The sequence below is a fragment of the Cucurbita pepo genome, chromosome 13, assembly GCF_057944985.1.
Source record: "Cucurbita pepo subsp. pepo isolate OVF chromosome 13, ASM5794498v1, whole genome shotgun sequence".
Taxonomy (NCBI): Eukaryota; Viridiplantae; Streptophyta; class Magnoliopsida; order Cucurbitales; family Cucurbitaceae; genus Cucurbita; species Cucurbita pepo.
The window spans coordinates 13,245,993-13,265,429 of record NC_141810.1 but is presented as its reverse complement, the minus strand read 5'-3'; the positions used below and the strand labels follow the sequence as shown (position 1 = coordinate 13,265,429).

The 19,437-nt window shown below is 36.4% G+C and overlaps 3 protein-coding genes, 1 non-coding gene and 1 pseudogene across 6 annotated transcripts; 2 read left to right on the top strand and 3 right to left on the bottom strand.

The window, feature by feature from the left end:
• Nucleotides 1-281: 281 nt before the first annotated feature.
• On the top strand, nucleotides 282-353 carry TRNAQ-UUG (transfer RNA glutamine (anticodon UUG)). Its single transcript has one exon. It is a non-coding gene; the product is annotated as a tRNA-Gln (tRNA).
• Nucleotides 354-629: 276 nt separating this feature from the next.
• Nucleotides 630-4,745, top strand: LOC111808370 (chaperone protein dnaJ 10). Of its 2 annotated transcripts, none has more exons than XM_023694303.2 (10): nucleotides 630-922; nucleotides 1,101-1,160; nucleotides 1,271-1,353; nucleotides 1,506-1,659; nucleotides 2,125-2,254; nucleotides 2,498-2,656; nucleotides 2,764-2,942; nucleotides 3,153-3,233; nucleotides 3,560-3,700; nucleotides 4,597-4,745. In XM_023694303.2, the coding sequence occupies exons 1-10, from the start codon at nucleotides 836-838 to the stop codon at nucleotides 4,675-4,677; spliced, it is 1,155 nt and encodes a 384-aa protein (XP_023550071.1). In that variant the 5' UTR covers nucleotides 630-835; the 3' UTR covers nucleotides 4,678-4,745. The 2 variants fall into 2 exon arrangements, with proteins under 2 accessions (XP_023550071.1, XP_023550070.1); XM_023694302.2 differs by having other exon boundaries at nucleotides 633-922; nucleotides 3,557-3,700.
• Nucleotides 4,746-4,896: 151 nt separating this feature from the next.
• On the bottom strand, nucleotides 4,897-8,732 carry LOC111808371 (F-box protein SKP2A). Its single transcript, XM_023694304.2, has 5 exons — nucleotides 8,596-8,732; nucleotides 7,862-8,212; nucleotides 6,500-6,848; nucleotides 6,285-6,426; nucleotides 4,897-5,524 (listed from the first exon to the last, which is right to left on the bottom strand). The coding sequence occupies exons 2-5, from the start codon at nucleotides 8,128-8,130 to the stop codon at nucleotides 5,151-5,153; spliced, it is 1,134 nt and encodes a 377-aa protein (XP_023550072.1). The 5' UTR covers nucleotides 8,131-8,212; nucleotides 8,596-8,732; the 3' UTR covers nucleotides 4,897-5,150.
• A 2,128-nt stretch (nucleotides 8,733-10,860) lies between these two features.
• On the bottom strand, nucleotides 10,861-14,668 carry LOC111809293 (pentatricopeptide repeat-containing protein At1g43980, mitochondrial-like; annotated as a pseudogene). Its single transcript, XR_015423321.1, has 3 exons — nucleotides 14,591-14,668; nucleotides 11,888-13,629; nucleotides 10,861-10,939 (listed from the first exon to the last, which is right to left on the bottom strand). The product of XR_015423321.1 is annotated as a pentatricopeptide repeat-containing protein At1g43980, mitochondrial-like (transcript).
• Nucleotides 14,071-17,077, bottom strand: LOC111808369 (Tetratricopeptide repeat (TPR)-like superfamily protein). Its single transcript, XM_023694301.2, has one exon. The coding sequence runs from the start codon at nucleotides 16,987-16,989 to the stop codon at nucleotides 14,896-14,898; it is 2,094 nt and encodes a 697-aa protein (XP_023550069.2). The 5' UTR covers nucleotides 16,990-17,077; the 3' UTR covers nucleotides 14,071-14,895.
• Nucleotides 17,078-19,437: the final 2,360 nt, after the last annotated feature.

Genomic DNA, 19,437 nt, shown 5'->3' with positions numbered 1-19,437 from the left:
AAATTGATTTCGTATTAATGTGATTAATGATTGATATTACTTAATTAATGGATAATACTGATTAGTAGCAAATCTCTTGCATCATGTGGGGGGAAACAAAATCTCTTATCTTTAATGTTAAACATTTATAAAATAAGTTGCACAGAAATCATTAAAGTTGCCTCTTTTACAGCTCCATCCTCCTATTATTAATCATCATGAAACATGGAAGGTTGGCCCATACGAGGATGAAGAAGTATTTTTTTAAATAATAATTTAATATATGAAATTAGTCAACAATTGGTTCTATGGTGTAGTGGTTAGCACTCTGGACTTTGAATCCAGCGACCTGGGTTCGACTCCCGGTAGGACCTCTTTTTTCTTTTCCGCATTTCCAAAACTGCATCTCGGTGGGTCCAATCTGAAAGCCCACTAAGAAAAGCTGAATTAGCCCAAGCCCAGCACACAAATGAGGCCCAAAACAGGCCAGCCGACAACTTACGAGGACACGTGGCGATATATAAGAGGGTGTGAGTCTGAGGAGGTCACTGCATCATAAGCACCACTTTGTTGACAGTTAGAATACACTGTTTCCTCCCGCGAAAAAGCAGTTTGTTATAATAGTTTATTTGTGAAGAACTGGAAAGGCACGAGAAGCTAGTGGGCGGTGGGGTGGGCGAAGCGAAGCGAAGGGGCCTCTTCCGTCAGACATGGCCCTATTTCTCTCTCTCTCTCTCTCTCTTACTTTTTCCCATCTTCTCTGCTCTCAGCTTTCTACTTCCACTCCCAGCTGTTGCTGTACCACTCCTGTGGGAGCCTGCTCTTCTGAAGATCCCTGATCTAGGTCTCCACCAATATGGTGAACGATACTGAGTATTACGACATTCTCGGTGTTCGTCCTTCTGCTTCCGAGGACGAGATTCGTAAAGCCTATTATCTTAAGGTTAGCTTTTCTGAGACTGGAGGATTCATTGATTGATCGATTGATTGATTGATTTTATAAGAACTTTTGAGTTTTGTTCTGTTAATTACTTGATTCTTGTGTTGTTGGAAATCGATTAGGTATAATGAGCATGAATTGCATAATTAGTCTGGTGCTTAACTTGATTGTTCTGGTACAGGCGAAACAAGTCCATCCGGATAAGAATTTGAATGATCCTCAAGCTGCTGAAAGGTTTCAGGCAAGTATACTCTGGTTCATCGTCTTCTTTACCTCCTGCGCTTCGTGTTTTGCATAATGTGGAACTTTTCCCCAGCGGCTGAAATTGTGTCGAAGTTTTGAGTGATGCAGGTGTTAGGTGAAGCCTATCAAGTTTTGAGTGATGCAGTCCAAAGAGATGCATATGATAGGAATGGGAAGCACAGTATTACTAGGTTAGATCTTAATTTGTATTTGTGGTTTTCTTCATCCACGTTGATGTCATTTTGTTCAAGTTATTTATAATTTTTCTCTGGACTGTTGTTTGATGTTCTTTTCGATAACTTGCTGTTTTTTCTTTTGACATTATTGGATCTTTTATGTTCAGGGAATCCATGCTTGACCCTACTGCTGTCTTTGCACTTCTATTTGGAAGTGAATTGTTTGAGGACTATATTGGACATTTAGCTGTAGCATCAATGGCTTCATCTGAATTAGAGAGCGAAACTGGTAATTCAGAGAGATTACAAGATAAGTTGAAGGCAAGTATACCTTAAAGCACACAAATAACAATGAAGACACTGTTGTATCTAGTCAGATTCATGCTTTTGCTACAACAGTTTAGTTGGTGGCCAATCCTTCTCCAAACAACTTTTATATCTATAAGCAATATTAGATAAGAAGGAATCCTTTTTCATCTTCCCCCCCTCCTCCCCCCCCCCCCCCCCCCCAAACATTTTCTTTCCTTCTCTATTCCTTTTTCTAGTTAAAATTTTCAGGAACATAATTCTGTTTCCCTATTTAATTCTCTCCCTTACACATGTTTCTCTCGTAAAATTTGAAAAGATTTCAACATCTTTGAGAATCTGTAGTTTTAGCTTCCGGCAAAGTTAGCAATTAAACATCGGACTCTTCCATGCTCCAATAAGGGATGTTTACTTGGATAATGTTTTCTTCCCTCTCTAAACCGCATCTCAGGTCCCTTATATGCAACTTATCTAATGTAGGCTGTCCAGAAAGAAAGAGAAGAAAAACTTGCACGCATACTTGAGGGTTTTCTTAATCAATATGTTCAAGGTGACAAAGACGGATTCTTACGGCATGCTGAATCTGAAGCCAAAAGACTCTCTAATGCGGGTAAGAACAACCATGAATATGATATTGCAATCACTCTATTCCTTGTGCCTTTTTCCTTCCAGATTCCATTAATTGCTAACTTTGACCGTTTCTTGGTGCAAGACTTTTGAGTTCTTGTGTTTTTTTATGCAAGAATATTAATGATAGCTTATTAAGTTCGGCATTTTCTTGAAAGCTTACTGATGCAAGAGCCTCTTGTATTTATATTGATGATTCTAGTTTTTACCCATCTTGGACATGCAGCTTTTGGTATTAGTATACTACACACGATAGGCTACATTTATTCAAGACAAGCAGCACAGGAGCTTGGAAAGAGAGCCATTTATCTTGGCGTGCCATTTGTGGCTGAATGGTTTCGCAACAAGGGGCATTTTTGGAAGTCACAGATAACAGCTGCAAAAGGCAGGAAGATCTCAAGCTTACAATTTGTCTTCTTTTCCTCATCGATGATGAAATATTTTTCTTTAATAATTTGCTACTTAATCATATCAACTATTTATATGTATCAGGTGCTTTTCAGTTGTTACAACTTCAAGATGATATTTGCCGGCAGTATAAAATGGATGGTAGTGGTCCTGAAAATGATGTTGAATCGCATATTAGATCGAATAAAGACACATTCCTCAATTCTTTGTGGAAGCTTAACGTGGTGGACATAGAACTGACTCTTATAAATGTGTGCCAGATGGTGAGCTCTCTTCTTTTTCCCTCTTTTTAAAAGCGGATATTTGGGAGCTTTCCAGGGAAGTTCGTTGCACGTTGTATGATTCCGTGGCATTAAGACTTGGGAATAAGTGTTGGCTGAATTGTTACTTCGACATTGAAACTAAAAAAAGAAAAAAAGAAAATCTTATTAGGCACACATAATGAATCTTTTGTGATCCAATTTGTTCCTCAGGTACTACGGGATAATACTGTGAAAAGGGAAGAACTAAAAGCTCGTGCTCTGGCTCTGAAGATTCTTGGAAATATATTCCAGGTTTTATATGAGATTGAGATCTTGCACCATGTTCACCTTTATTGTTCATTGATTGCCAGAGGCCAGGAACCACTTTTTCCATTATTAAAGTGTTTCTTAGTTTTTCTGAAAATTCATCGATGCCCTACAAGTTCTGGCCATTTTTTTATATAAGGATCTGGTGATAATGGCTTTTACTGGATATAATGACACCCCTCTGATGTCAAAGTCACAGAGTAAAGGATGCCGGGATATTGTGCATTTTCTGATGTATTTTAAAGGATAAGGATGATAATGTTCCAGTTTTTAACGCCTTGTTATATATATTACTTCATCTTTATCAGCAGGAGAAGCAAGCACAAAATGGTGGAACATCAAGAAAGAAAAGTGCTGCTGCAGTAGATGACGATGGAACGAGTTCAGAGAGTAGCGACGATGAGGATGATCCCCGGAGACCACTATCTTATCGAACTCCTTTTCTTACTCAGGCAAGTTGATCAATTCTTCTCTCTTCACTCAAAAAGATTCACTTTATCCATGTATATTGAAACTCGAGCTGAAAAGTTCGGCTGGTACCAGCTAATAATGTCTAGGTCAGAATAAGCAAAAACTCGACTCTTTTCGCAGATCCTCTAGAATAATCATGCTAGTTGGAACGCTAGGTTTTTTTCCGAACACATGTAAGTCATAAGAAAAATAAGCAACTTACCTGAATGAGTAATCGACCCTTTCAGTTTCTGACACCTGAAAGGGTGGTCGGCCTGATTTTATTGGGAGTAGGAAAAGAGAGCGAGGTTGTGGAAAATCATACCTCTGTCTATGGATTTAGTTTGACCTTGAATAGTCAGTATGCACATATATTTAGAAACTCTTCTAAAAAATGACTTTTAATAATATTTGTCATGTGAAATTATAAGTTTATATAAGTTTAGTTTTTTCTAATTTTTGATTTAACAGTTTATTGATTGCATAAATCTACTAAATACAATGTGTAAGGTCATAAAACACATTATTCACAGTAATACAACTTTATAAATACAAACTTAGGAAAAAAACAAAAGCAAATTTGAAAATAGACAAGTTTTTGCTATAGTCTCTAGGTCTGTCATCTCTGTGATGAAGTTTTGTGTTTATTTCAGATTGGTTTAAGAACATGACAAGTAATCGTTGTTATAATTTACCAAAAGACAATTCCTGGGACATAAACAGCACCTCACTATTCATGCAATCATTCAAATTTAGTGAATTTCGTGCTTGCATTGAAGTCAAATTCCAACAGAAAAACCTCGACCAGAGGAATACTTTAATTTGCTTGATCTTTTGCGCTCTTTGATGGGACCGATGTTCACTGTTGAAGTTCTATATCATTGTTCATGCCGTGCAGGGTATAGGGAGACTCTTCAGATGCCTCTGTAATCCAGCATTTGATGTGGACGATGAAGAGATTGTGTATAAAAGCAAATGATGAATATATCTATTCATGCAAGAAGGTTGTACCTCTCTCTATCTTTCAACTGGCACAGAAGGCTCAAGCCTTCAATTGTGTTGACAATTGATGTGGTTGGACATTTTATTCGTTAATAATTTTCCAAATCCATGAATATTTTTTAGTTCTCCAAAAGGGCTGCAAATGTAAAGCTCAACTTTTTTTTTTTCCTTTTCCAATGGTTGGATGCTCTGTTGCTTTATCCAGAAGTCTTATGAAATTGAAGGCATTTCCACATCTAAACAAGCATGTGTGGAAATAATATAGTTGGCATCTTGATGTCCGTAAGCTACAATATTTACAGATGAAAAGAAAGGGAAAACAGTGAGAACAAAGTCCTCATATGTTCCAATTCCCTTGATTCCGAGGTACATGTACAGATACAACATCATGGTTTTCGGGTAAAAGGGTCGTTCGAGATTAGCAACCAATCTAAAAACTTGTTCCCATGTTCAATGAGCTGGATAGGGAAAAGCAGAGGGGGCACGGTGAGCTTGGACTGCACAAGCACAATGCACAGACATCAAATTTAGACAGCCACTCATGATGAGGGAATGGCGGCCGGAGCAGGTGTGGAGGGCAGGAAATGAGTCACAAACAGCCTGAACAGCAGGGGGAGTAAGAGCTGTGCATTGGCTGATGTTAAGCGTTCTAAGTCCATCATCATCATTCTTTCCCTTCCCCGTTGTTCCCCATTTTGTTGGCTTGTGCTTTATACAGCTATGTGCCAAAGAGTACATTGCTCTGTCTGTTATGTTCTGACAATAGTAGAGCCCAAGTGACCTCAGATGAGGGCACATATTTGCCATAGCAATCACACTATCATCTGCAGAAATGAGGAACAAAATTCAGCTATGCTAACGATACACCGACAAGAATTTATTTGATGAGACAGCACTTCTTACCACAAACAGATTCAACTATGCTCGTACCCACCCCAATAACCACACGGGCTCGCCCTAAATGGAATGGCTCTCTTAGTTACGCTGTGATAAAAGACCTTTCACTTGCTCTCACCCCTATGGAGGAAACTCTCAAAAGATGGAAGCTCCTGTATCCAAGCGGCCTCCTATAGTTTAAATGTTCTTTCTCACATCTAAGATAAGAGTAGCTCAGTTCTTGAAAAGAAAATCCCTGGAAACAGGGCAATTGTCTTAAAGGAGGTTGGGTAGAGGGTTTTAGAACAAGCGATTATTTTCGTTCTTAAACGCAATTCTATCCAAGCATCTCCTAGGCCACCGCTCGGATAGTATCAGTTACCCACTCATATTTACACACCTTGTCTGCAAGAGGCAGCTAACTAACCTTGCAACACTTGATTATCAAAAACTTATCAGATTCAAATATCACGGGCCGCCTTAGACTTCTAGTGTTCTTCTTTTAAAATGTTCTTAATAAGAAACCGATGAACCCAAGAGAAGATGCTATTTGGTTTCCTTTCTTGGGTCCATTGAAGAAACCCATGATTTTGTTTCAATCAATCCATCAGCTTCATGGAGCAAAGGGCTATACTCTATCAAATAAAAAGCATCTATGATCTTTTTATTTACTAGATATAAATTTGTTGATTGAATTGGGAGATGTACCTGTAATTAGAACACAGCCACACAAGTCCAGGGTTCTAAGATCACGACATCCATACGCCAAGCTCATCACACCCACATCGCTCACATTTTCACACCATCCAAGATTTACGGACTGCAAACTATTACAGTATTGTCCAATAGCCTGCACATAAATGGAAGTTGATTAGACCAATCAACTACAACATGTTATAAATTGCTCAATCTTGAATTTGTACCTGCAATGCAGTGTCAGATGCAGCCTTGACACAGCTACAAAGATTAAGAACTTTTAGCTTTCTGCAATAACTGGCTAGATAAGCCAATGCAGTGTCACTGAATGCAGTACAACCACTAAGATTAAGTTTTATAAGATCAGGGCAACCATGAGCCAGGGCATATAGGGAAAGATCGCTGAGCTTGGAACTTTTTCTCAGGTCCAGGACCTGCAGATCATGACAGTAACTAGCAATGGTCTCAACAGCATCGTCGGCGAGCTGGGGTTTGTCCTGGCGCAAGATTAGAGTTTGCAGTTTTGCAAATTTAGGAGCAAGGGATAGGACCAAGTTGTTCATGTTCTTTTTGCACCTGAATCAAAAGGAGACACCAACTAGCTATTAACTAAGGTGTCTATAACTCGACAACTTTCGTTGCCAAGCATTAATCTATCACAATGTAAATACTTCTGATAAGTTCCAAGCTGATCGTTAAAATGTATATAAATAATAATGTCGTGCTTGACTTAGCATATGACACCAGTGATGGGTACAAGAATCTAATGGGGTGTGGCCTACATAACAACAAAATAGCTGTCATTCATTAGACGTATAAATGTCCAAAAGTATATGCTTTTCTGGGGGGGTCCAAGCAGCAGGTTATTCATTAAATAAATGCCTAAAAGTAAATGTTGAAGCTGTACTTACAAAATAACAGTCAAAGTTTGTAGCTAGAAAAATCAAGCTTGCACCGTTCCTGATATGTTCATGATTTATAAGTGAAAGAACTTAAAAGTCGTATCAGATAATTATGGAACGTTAACGATCTTATCTTAATAAAGATTCGAGCAAAGATATTAGACACAAAAATAGCCCTAAAAAATCAGGCTTTACCATCGGAATACACTCGAGTAATAACCAATGTTCTAGTGCTCACTGAATGCCTCGAAACGGTAGCAGAGAAACAGGATCGCCTCAATTCGAGACATAACAAGGTACTTTCACGAGAAGTTGTCCTATAAATTCTTGGGAATCTGTCCTATCAACTTTAGAGGGACTACGACGCAATAAGACACATGTGATTTGATCTTAAGCATGTAAAATCAAAGGCATACAGATCCGAGTTTCTTGTAAGCTTTTGAAACATGTGAACCAGCACATTTTAGCACTAAAAAAAATAAGAAGAACGGAGTCCATTTCATCATATGATATGAAGCAATAACAGGAGAAGGAAATCAATATGAACCAGGACGCAATTACATATGATTGAAATTTTCTCTCTAATAGCAACACAAATCAACATGTTTATAGAAAGAAACATCAGAGGTTCAACCATCAAAATTCAAAATAGATAGAAAGGCGTTCAAGGCAGATGAGAGAAAGTACCATGATAGAGAAAGATGGGTGAGGCCAAAGCAAATAGCATCCCTCCATCCACAACACACGCCAGAAGCTACAATAACAGTTCGATCATCAACAAGCGATATAATTTGCAAGAGAAGCTCCATAGGAATGTCCTTCCATCCGGCAATCACCCCACCGTCCATTTTAACCCCTTTAGCACCAACGTCGATTCCATCACCACCAGCAAGCATCATTAGTTTTTCAAAGCACAAGTTCAAGTCCTCAGTCCTCAAGTTTTCTTTACCAACCATTTCACTCAAGTTCCCACAACCCCCCTTCCCTAAAACTTATCAAACCAGCCTAAAATTATCAGAATTTCCTCGCTTCTGCCGCCTGAGAGAGAGAGAAAGACAAGATAAAAACGCAGAACACATTAACCAGGTAAAAACAAGCATCTACCCAAATATATCGCACTCTCTTCCCAAAGATTTAAGAAAAAGCCGAAAACAGAGCGACCCAATTCAAAAAGTCCCAGTTCTGTAGCAAAATGGTTGAAAACAAACAAGAAACCCACAAAAATTAACCAGAAGACATCAAATTTCAGAGAGAAATCAAAAGAAGACGTAGTAAAAGGAAAACCCTGGAAAGGAAAAGCAACCACATATACTAAGAATCACAGAAAAAAAAAAACAAAAAAACAAAAAAAAACAAGTAGGGTGCTGATGATCAGAGCTCAAAACCCAGTAACGATCAATAAAGGGAGAACAAGTGATTACCTCGGACCGCTTCAGGTGAAAAGAAAAAAGAAATTCCTGCAAGGCGGAGGTGAAGCAGTCAGCAGAAGATGGTCTATAAAATAGAAGACACGCAAAAGGAAGAGCGCCTACAGCGTTGGCGTTGGGACTTGAAAAAAAAAAAAAGAAAAAAAAAAAGAAAGAAAACGTCCGGTGGCAAAGAAGGAGTAATGCAGATTGCGCCACGTGGAAAGCATCCTGCGTGCGTGTGAGGATGGCCTTCCGAGTTCAAGTGGGGCCCACTTCCTGTTTACGTGGGGACCACCAAAGGATTCATAATTGAAATGAAAATGAAAATGAAAATGAAAATTAAAATTAAAATTAAAATTGAACTAAATACCAAACTCCAATTTTCCTTTTTTATTTTAATTTTAATTTTTATTTTAAAATTTATTTATTTATTTAATAATTACTATTATTTTATATTATTGTGTGTGTAGAAGGTTCCATGTGTTAAAAACCGAAGCCGCACTCAAAAGCTATTCCTTTTCCATTTCATCCCACAAACGAAAAATGGACCCTTTTTATTTTTTTATTTCTTTTATTTCTTTTTTCCCTTTAAACCCCTTTTTTTCTTTATTACTAAAAAAGAATATTACTCCAAATTCCTTCAAAATTAAAAATTGGTGAATTTTTGGTATTTATTCACCTAATTTCCTCTCCAAATTATTTAATAATATTCTTTTTTTTTTTTTTTTTAATACCATGTTTTAAAAAGTCATCCAATCAAACATTTTTTATATTAAAATTTTGTTTCTTTCATAACCTCTTAAATTACGAATATACCCTTGATCATTGTTCATACCCCTTATGAAGACAAAATTGGATATATCAGTGTCATTAAAAAAAAAAAAAAAAAGAACAATAATTCTCTTTCTTTTGAAAAATCTTAAAACTAAGAAATTAAACGCTTATTAATATATGTCATTTTCATATTTAATAAACCCTAAACCCTAAAAATTTATGAGTTAATGAACAAAATTAGATAAGATTTAAACAAAGAAACAGATCGAAATAGAGGAAGCCCTATGCATCGTTATCATCAATCAAGTAAAGACAAGAGTTGATGCTCGAAAAAGCAAAGTCATCCTATGGTCTACTTTAGCCCATTCCATTAAGTGGGGTACTCAGCTTTATACTAAATTGGCTAAGATATTTAGATTTTACTTATATGGCCATCACACCCAACCAATCCATTTCATTCTGTTCATGCTTTTACACTAACTTTTCTTTTTAAATAAGGGAATACTTTCTATCTTATTCTTGCTGCGTCGACCTTCATCTTCTGCCAAACATCTTTCTTTTGACCAATTAAAAAAAGGATACTGTCTGTTTGCATCTCATGAATCATTGAATTCTGCACTTATTTTGGGCTCTGTTCATTCTCTTATTCCCATCTCAGCTTCCATGATTGATGTTTTGAATGGATTTTTCCCTTTTTTTCTCTCTATGGCTAGTTTCTGATAGGGAATTATTGAGTGGGTTATGGCTTTTAGGTATCTATGGTCTAGGAGGCACTAATATATTCAATAAACTTTGCTTTTGTCCCATCTGCCCAAGTCCACCGAAGTCCACCGCTAATGAATATTGTCCGTTTTGGCCCATTACATGTCGTCATCAGCTTTATGGTTTTAAAACGTGGCTATTAGGGAGAGGGTTGCTCACCCTTATAAAGAATACTTTGTTCCCCTCTCCAATCGATGTGAGATCTCACAATCCACCCCTCTTCAGGGCCCCAACGTCCTCGTTGACACTCGTTCCCCTCTCTAATCGGCACACTGCTCAGTGTTTAACTCTAATATCATTAGTAACAGTCCAAGCCCACTGTTAGTGGATATTATCCGCTTTGGTCCGTTATCTATCACTGTCAGCTCATGGTTTTAAAATGCGTCTACTAGGAAGAGGTCTCTACACTCTTATAAAGAATGTTTCGTTTCTTTTTCTAACCGATGTGGAATCTCACAATATGTGTGACTAAGTATTCTACCTCCGCTAGATTTGGCCAAGTTAGTAGTCTCTGTCTGCTTTTGTTTTCTTTTAAATGTTTGTTTATGGTCGTATAATTTTGCTGATGTTTGCTTGTTTGTTATTTAGGTAAACATTCATAATCAGAGATGTGTTTCAATTTCACACGTAAATCCAGACTCATTGTAGGAAAATTAGACACTGTTGAAGTGCAATAAATGAATCAATACTTCAATTTGCATGCTACTGACCTTTCTTCCAAAATAAACCATAAAGTTTACCTGTAAAGATTGGACTTTCTGAAACTATGATAAGCAAGTTGATATGATCACGTTTTCTGGCATCACCCGTTCTTTGGATCCTGAAATTAGCAGCAACAGAGAATATATCATAAGAAAACTTGGGTTGCAAGTGCTTTTGTTGATTATAAATAAATAAATGAAGCCAGCCCTCATACATGTGACCAGTAGATTACAAAAATGGAGTGATGTTAGTGTGAAGAAACTAACACTTTTTCCAGCCAGCGAAGAACAGCTAGCTTACGTTTGAAAAAACTTCCTAGAGTCTGAAACAAATTGCAACTCCTCCCCAGTGCGCAAGGAGCCATAAAAGGAAGTAGGATAGCATTGGTTCTTTCGGTAAACCGATGCATGAGCTGAGGCTCCCATGTCTCGCCGACCCTTTGAAAGAGGGCGTAGGTGGATTTCTATCCTGAATAATTGGTCCTTCTTTTTGCTCTATTTGCATATATATTGCTCTCTATTTATAGATAAAAAAAAGCGCTCCTGAACCTATTCATTCTCGGTCTCACAATTCCATTGCCTCAATTATAAGGAGAGGTGGAAGAAAAGGTTCGGGATTGCTTTAGGAGTATTTGGGCCTCACTTAACTATTTGTATGGATGAACAACGAAAGACAAAGAAAGAGTGAAGTGGGCTTGATGTTCGGAGAAAGGGAAGGGACGTGGTTGGTGTGTCACAGGGTCGGTGGGGGAACCCACCCGATTCTTTCACTAAAATGAAGAAATTAAGTAAGGCAAAGATAATGATGATCAGTCAATTTCCTAAAATCACATATTTTAGATTTTACAGCGGATACCTAGACATCCAAAGAGGAGGAAGGGCGTAGTATCTTTCAAGAACCAGACAGCATTTCGATTCTGTAAATTTCAAAGGTTATGCCACAGTCCTATGAACTTGGCAGTAAGCAAGAACCTTTCCACCAAGTGGGCGAAGAAGAAGCCAACTTTCTAAAGGAAGCCCATCGTCATAAAAATGGAGGATCATGAGGAGTTAAGGGAAGCATTTACCCCTCCTTCACACATCTCTCCACACTGCTTCAGCTTTCTTCCAAACTCCATCCTCCATTGCACGAAAGTTAGTTCCAGCAAACGACCTTGGGAATGCTTTCTATTGGTATCCCACAATAGCAAACCCACACAAATGCAGAGAGAATAGACAGTAAACATCAGAACAAAGCAGCATAATCTGTTAACATAAAATCACATTTGCTGCAAAAAAAGAAGCATATACAAGTCCAGCAAAACTTACCCGGATGAGGCACTCTGTGAAGGATTCCTAAGCATAATACGTGTATCGCCTCCCAGCCTCGAGTTCCTAAGAGTAATCTGGAGCTCACGATCAGTGCGATCCATTCCCATCTACCTCTCATTGCAAATGCTTGAGCCTGCACCGACCCGCACCGAATACAGTAAGGATGATTGCAGTTCCAGCTTCACCACCCTCTCTGCAACTCTTTCAACAACTTTTAGGTCTCCATGAATTGCACAGACACCAAGAAGTGACTTGCAAAGTGTAGAAGTAGGTTGGCATTTTGGTGTTTTAATAATAATAACTGCTTCAAATTTCCAGCCCAACTACTACAAAGAATAATGTTCATTCCTCAGCACGACTCCGTGTTCATATGTCATTGTAGAGAAGGTGACTATCCCATCCTCAACAAAACCAGCATGACTGCAAGCTAATAAGACTCCAGCTAGAGTTTTCCTATCAGGCAGTACACCTTCCCTGACCAATTTATTAAAAGTGCGTAGGGCTTCAAAGTATACATTGTTAACCAGAACCATAATCATAGTGTTCCATGATATCAAATCTCTAACGGACATATCTATAAAGACTTTCATGTGGTTCAGGATACATGCTTACCAGCGAACGAGAGACAATGGCTTCAGATTCGAAACCCAACTTCAGAACCAAATTATGAATTTGACTACCCAACTCACAGGTGTGAAGACTGAAATGGAGCTCGGCACACTGCTCAGTGTAATCTCAATTGGCCTGAGGTTCTCCCTTATGGAGTGCACAAAAAGCCACATGGAATCGCTCTGATGACCATGCCATTCAATGCTTGAGAGCATGACATGACAAGAGCTCCAAAAAGCTACACAGCAACGTTCAAGCTGTCGCATTTGGAAAACAAGTCAATTGCAGCACTGAGTCCAATACCGTTAGAATTAAATACCATCTTGAAACATAAAGAAAATATTTGCTTACCCAGTTCCAACTCTTGGAGACAACAGACACTGGTCACGATTAATACAGTGAACTGATCGGGAGAGGGATACTAGAGATAACTGACATAGTGCCAATACTCTTAAGCCTGGTCTGTGGCAGCCCAAAATCAAAGAGTTTCAAGAGATAACATCCACCTTTTCCATACTAAAAAATATGCAAACATATAATCAACAAGGCCAAAATTTCCACTGCATATTAATCGATGAATTTCTGAGCACCACGCTTGACGCATCCACACCACTTCGAACCATACTGCCAAGAATTTGCTTACCAGACAAGCATACGACACAAGTGAAAGCAAAATGGAGAAGGTATATTAACTTGGTCTAAAACCAGCGTTTTTCATTTCCAGAAAAACGTCCGTAGCATTATTAGCAATTCCAGATCAAACAGAACCAGAAATCGTAGAGTTCCAAGAAATAATGTCCTTCTCAGGCATTACCTGATGGCGTGCACTTTTGACATCGCCAAATCTAAATATACCCTTCAATCATATGTTCCAGGATACAATATTCTTCTTTTAATGCCGCCAAGTGGTTATCAAATATTTTCGTGTAATTTTTTATATATTTTTAATGTATGTTATAAATATGTTACATTTGATAGCAAAGTTTCATTTTCCTCTCACAAGTTTTTAGGTTATCAAATATGTTTATATTTTTTCAAAAAAAAAAAAAAAAAACAACAACAACAACAAGATACATTTTTCTTTGTTAAAAGAGAGGAAACAAAGAACGAAAAAATGAAAAACAAGAAATAAAAAATGAAACCTTACCAAATGTGCCTTAATTTCTTTTCTTAACTGCTGAAGTTTTCAAAATAGTCTAAACCATCTCATTAGCTACGGTAACATAAAAAACGAATCGAGTTTTTTCTATTATTATTCATTTAACTTGTGAGAGGAATCAGAGCTTGCATGGGAACTGGAGAAGAACAAAGCATTTAAAAGAAAAACAGATAAATCATCCTAACGAAAATGCATATGAATTGAAAAGGGATATTGATGCACCTCAATAAGATTTTCTGAATACAATATGATCTTTGACATACAATATCAGTTCCATAAATTCTAGTAATTTATCCTATCCCTCACCAACAAGAGTAAGCCAAGAGCCAAAATAAAGTACAAGGTAATTAACAGTAAAGTGACTTTTCAGTCAGCAAACTGTCTGTCATGTTCTGTTCTCATCTCATTTTCGATCAGATCGTTTAATTTAGGCATTTGAAGATATTTATGTTAAAGAATAAAGAACCAGCTTGTGTTCTGCTACATATCAGTCAAGGCAACTAAAACAGCTGATCCTTCAAGCAGAAACGCAAAGTATCACCAGAGTTTGTCGTTCTTGTTTGTTCAAATTATAGAATACGGCCTGTCTTTCTTTAAGCATGCTTCGAACTCATAACGATATCTCGATGGACTAGGTTTACAAATTTCCTATTTAAATAAGCATCGAAAGTTAAGTGGGTGTATCACATACTTGATGGGGATTGTGACAGTCAACATGTTGGGTAGATCGAGATCCTGGATTCTTCTCACAGAGCTCTTGAACATGCATTGCTTTTCAATAGGCTGGAGCGAACACTTGATCCTGTAATGAGCAATAAACATCTTTGTATCTTCTCATTCAGATCTTGGATCTAAATTTCTCTTTGATTGCTGACGCTGTTGAGCATAGCCAAAAATTTTGGATTCTACAATGAATGAATGAGAGACAACTTTCCACTATGGTTTCAAACCATGAATGCTTGAGTTGATGGGATAGATTTTGTTGCTTTCATGATTTCACTGGTAAAGATTCTGCTCATTTAGTCTAATAGCTACCCATTCTCCCAACCTCGAGTGTCCGTGTTTTCTACATGCATCAAGGACTTTTTCTAGCATTGAAACAGTAGGATCAAAGGGCATATTGTTGATAAATTTTTCAAGCTCATCCATGTTTCCATGTCGGCCATAGAGCTCAATCATGCATTCATAGTGCTCTAATCGAGGTATGATACAGAACTTGTCACTCATTGAATCGAAATACTGCCTACCTAACTCAACGAGATTTTCATAGACACAAGCAAGCAAAATACCTTGGAAGGTCACATGGTCCGGGCTAATGCCTTTCTCCATCATCATCATTTGAAACAATTCGATTACTATCATACCCCTTCTGTTGTGACAACATCCTAAAATTATGGAGTTCCACAGAACCACATCGCGCGAAGCTGCATTTTCAAAAACCTTGAGGGCGTACTCAAGTTGTCGGCATTTACAGTACATATCAACTAAAGCTCCACTAACTGCAATGTCTATCTCATAATTATTTCTAACCATGAAGCCATGGATTTGTTTGCCTTGATCTAATGCAAAGGTGTTTGCACAGGCTGCTAAAAGGGTTGCAAAGGTAAATTTACTAGGAGCTGCTTCCCATTGCATCTCTGAGAAAATTGTCATCGCCTGTTCACTCATGCCGTGACGAGCATAGGTAGTAAGTAGAGCATTCCAGGAGACTTTATCCCGCCATTGACTCATTTGGTAAAACCAAACTCTGGCACTTTTCAAGTTCCCACATTTACCATACATGTCAAGGAGGGCATTACCAATATAGAGATTAGCATAGAAACCAATTCTATAGATAAAACCATGAACTTGCTTTCCTCTTTCAACATCTAAAAGGCCAGTACACACATTCAATATCAGGCGAAGAGTAACGTGATCGACATCCTTAATCGAATTGTGCATCAAGTGGAAAAAGTCTAGTGCCTCTGCCCATTGACCGGAATGAATATACCCTGCCAACATAGCATTCCATGAAATCACATTGCGTTCGGGCATTTCATTGAAAAGCTCCCTAGCTTTTAGAACTTCCCCAGACATTGCATATCCATATACCATGGAAGTCCAAGAAATAAGATTTCTGGAACTGGGTTGGGTAAATACTTGGTGAGCATTTTCTAATGTTCCACATTTCACATACATGTCAATTAAAGAGCTCGAAATAACTTCATCCTCTTCCAATCCTACTTTCACTACAATACCATGAATTTGCCTACCTTCTATGAGTGCTGCCATACTTGAACAAGCAATCAGAGCATTGGAAAAAGTAAAACTCAATGGCATCACTGCCTCTCGGAACATTTGGAAAAACATTGACACTGCCATTTTACCATCGTCCACCTCAAGATAGCGCCTAACAATAACATTCCAGGAAACATCATTTCGATTCTGGATTTCATCAAACATGCTACGTGCATCATTCATAAGCCTACACTTTCCATAGACATCAACAAGCGAGCTCTCAAGAATCACATTGCCAACAAAGCCAGATTTCACAATATGCCCGTGAACTTGCCTAGAGAGGTGAAGAGCCAAAACAGAACCGCAAGACCCAAGGACACTAGCTAAAGTTATTTCAGTAGCATAAACACCGGATTTATTCATATTCAGAAATAAATTCAAAGCTTCCAAAGCAAACCCATTCTGCGTATACGCCGTTAACATCGCATTCCAAGATCCCCCATCTCTCTGAGGCATTTCCTGGAACAGCTCCCTCGCATCCTCCAAACACCCACATTTACCATACGCCTCAATCGCCCGATTCAACAAGAAAATCGGCGGCGTGGGGCAAAACGTAACCAAATGAGATTCAACCTTTCGAGCTTCAACAAGAGCGCGAGTGGAAGAACAAATTTGGAAGAGGCGAGCATACAAAGGATGAGGAAAAGGGAAGGGGGAATCAAACAGAACCGAGACAGCTTTTCGGAGGCGACCCTCTTCTAGGTATTTGAGGATTGTGGTGGCAGCGGCTTTGGCGCCGGTGGGTTGGGTTCTGGCGCTGAGGTTCTTATGGGAAAGAAGGCGATTGAGTATTGAGGCCGCAGTCACACCCATGTATCAAACGAGGGGTTCGAACTCGAATGCTTCACAGAGCGGCGCATTCTTTTGCTCTTTCTGCTGCAACCATTCAAAGGCCCCCCGCCAAAATAATGCCTAGAGTTTTCCTTTCATTCTTTTTAGGTTAATCATACAAATTTTACCATAAGTTAAAAAAAAAAAAAAAAAAAAAAAAAAAAAAAAAAAAAAAAAAATTATCTTTTTATCCTTCAATTTTAAATTTACTTCCAAAAATAACTTTTTCCATTATATTTTAATTATACCTATAAATTTTATGGAGAAAAATTATATATCAAAGCCTTACAGATTATTTTTAAAAAAATTTAAAAAGTTAAAATGTATTTTTTAAGTTTATTAATAAATTTTTTAAAAAACACAAATATATTAATAAAAACTGCTTCAACCCTTATAGATTATTTTCAAATTTTTTAATTTTATGTTTAAAAAAAATTGAGAGTATTAATCAACATTTAAAAACTTAATTGTATTTTTTTAACCATTTAAAAAAAATTAGGAGTATTTTTTAAATAAAATATTAACTCTTTCTATTTAAAACAGACATATTCTTGATTTTTAAGAGTATTTTTTTTAGATATTTTTAGAAAAGCTAAGAATATTATCCAAAAATTTAAAAATTTATGAATATTATCCAAAAATTTAAAAATTTATGAATATTTTCCCGAAAGATATTTTTATTAATTTAGCGTTAATATTTAAATTTAAACGACAAAAACCCGAATTCTAGAAAGAGTATATACATATTTTTCTCCTAATAATACACGAATACTTCTAGAAGTCGGTCTATTCTTTATTGTAACGTGGCAACATGAATTAATTTAATGAAAAATATAATAATATATTTTTTCATCCACAATTTTGTTATAAACCTCATAAATTAGAATGCCAATCATATCCGTATATAATAATTTGGATAAATCCGTTAAATACTTTCCAATTTGACTTTTAATTTTATATTTTAAAAAATTAGACAATATTCCTTACTTCCTTTCTACTCTCAAAGGAATATTTTCAAAATTCAAGCATACTAAAAAAAATTAAAGGAATTTGTAAAAATCCTTTTATTTTTTAAATTTAGCTTTCAAATATTTTTATAAAAAATGAAAAAAAAAATCAAATTTTATGCCAAATTGAATTAATTGAGAATTTTTATTTTTTACTTGTGTTAATTAAGGAATTAAAAAATAAATTAAAAATATTGACTTTATAAGAAGAATAATAAATGCTTTAAAAAAAGAAATTTCAGTACGTTGCTAACTTACGAGTCACGATAAGCAAATTAAAAAGGAAAAAGAAAAAAGAAAAAAGAAAAAGCTTCGTGATAGGCATTTTTAAAATAAGCGGATAATAAAATTTAAAAAAAATATATATTATTTATATGTATAATATTTAAATTTTTAATGGAATTGACTTTATAATTTATATTTAATAAAGTCGGATAATCATTTAAAATATAGATTATAAAAATTTGATAATATTTGAAATGATGTAATGGGAGACCAAATTTGTCCTGGCAGCTAATAAAGGTGGAGGCTGATGATTGCAACAATGAGAACAACCAAATTAAAGCATTTAAATCACTAAATATTAATTAGAGTGAGTAATTAACAAAAAAATCAAAGCCATAAGCCTTAGAAATGTTTTATTCCCACAATAAATATTAATTAGAATTAAAATCTGTATTTTATGTTAGACGAACACGACTCTCTTTGAGCATAAGCTCTCATGGCTTTGCTTTGTGTTTCCCCAAAAGGTCTCACACTAATGAAGTTAGTATTCCTCGCTTATAAACTCATAATCATTCCCTAAATTAGCTAATTTTAAACGTATTTATTTAATTCTCAGAATTTAGGTAATGTTTATTTTAATTTCATAACTTAATTAAGTTGCAATAATGATATAATGAATATTGGGGTTGGGGGAGAAATGGGGTCAGTGGTTGATTACAATTGTTATGGCATTTAGTGGACACTTCTTTAAAATTAATTTTTGTGAGATAGTGCGTAACCATTTTGTTTTTATTATAATTAGATTTCAACCATTTTCATTTTGTTATTTTCTACATTAAAACACAATCATTTCCATCCAAAATTTAAATTCTAGTTTTAAGTTTATTTATTATTATTTCTTTTTTTTTTTTTTTACTTTTATCTTAGGTTAAACTCGTTTTTACTAATTCAAAATTCATGCATAACAATAGGTATGTTAGACGAACACGACTCTCCATAATAGTATAATATTGTAGAATTTGAATATAAACTCTTATGGCTTTGTTTTAAGCTTTTCTAAAATGTCACACACCAATGGAGAGAGTATTTTTTATTATAAATACATGATCATTTTCTAAATTAGCAGATGTGGGACTTTTATCATCGGGTAAATAGACACACTTGAAAATTTAAGGTTAAATTTAATGTTTAACCGACA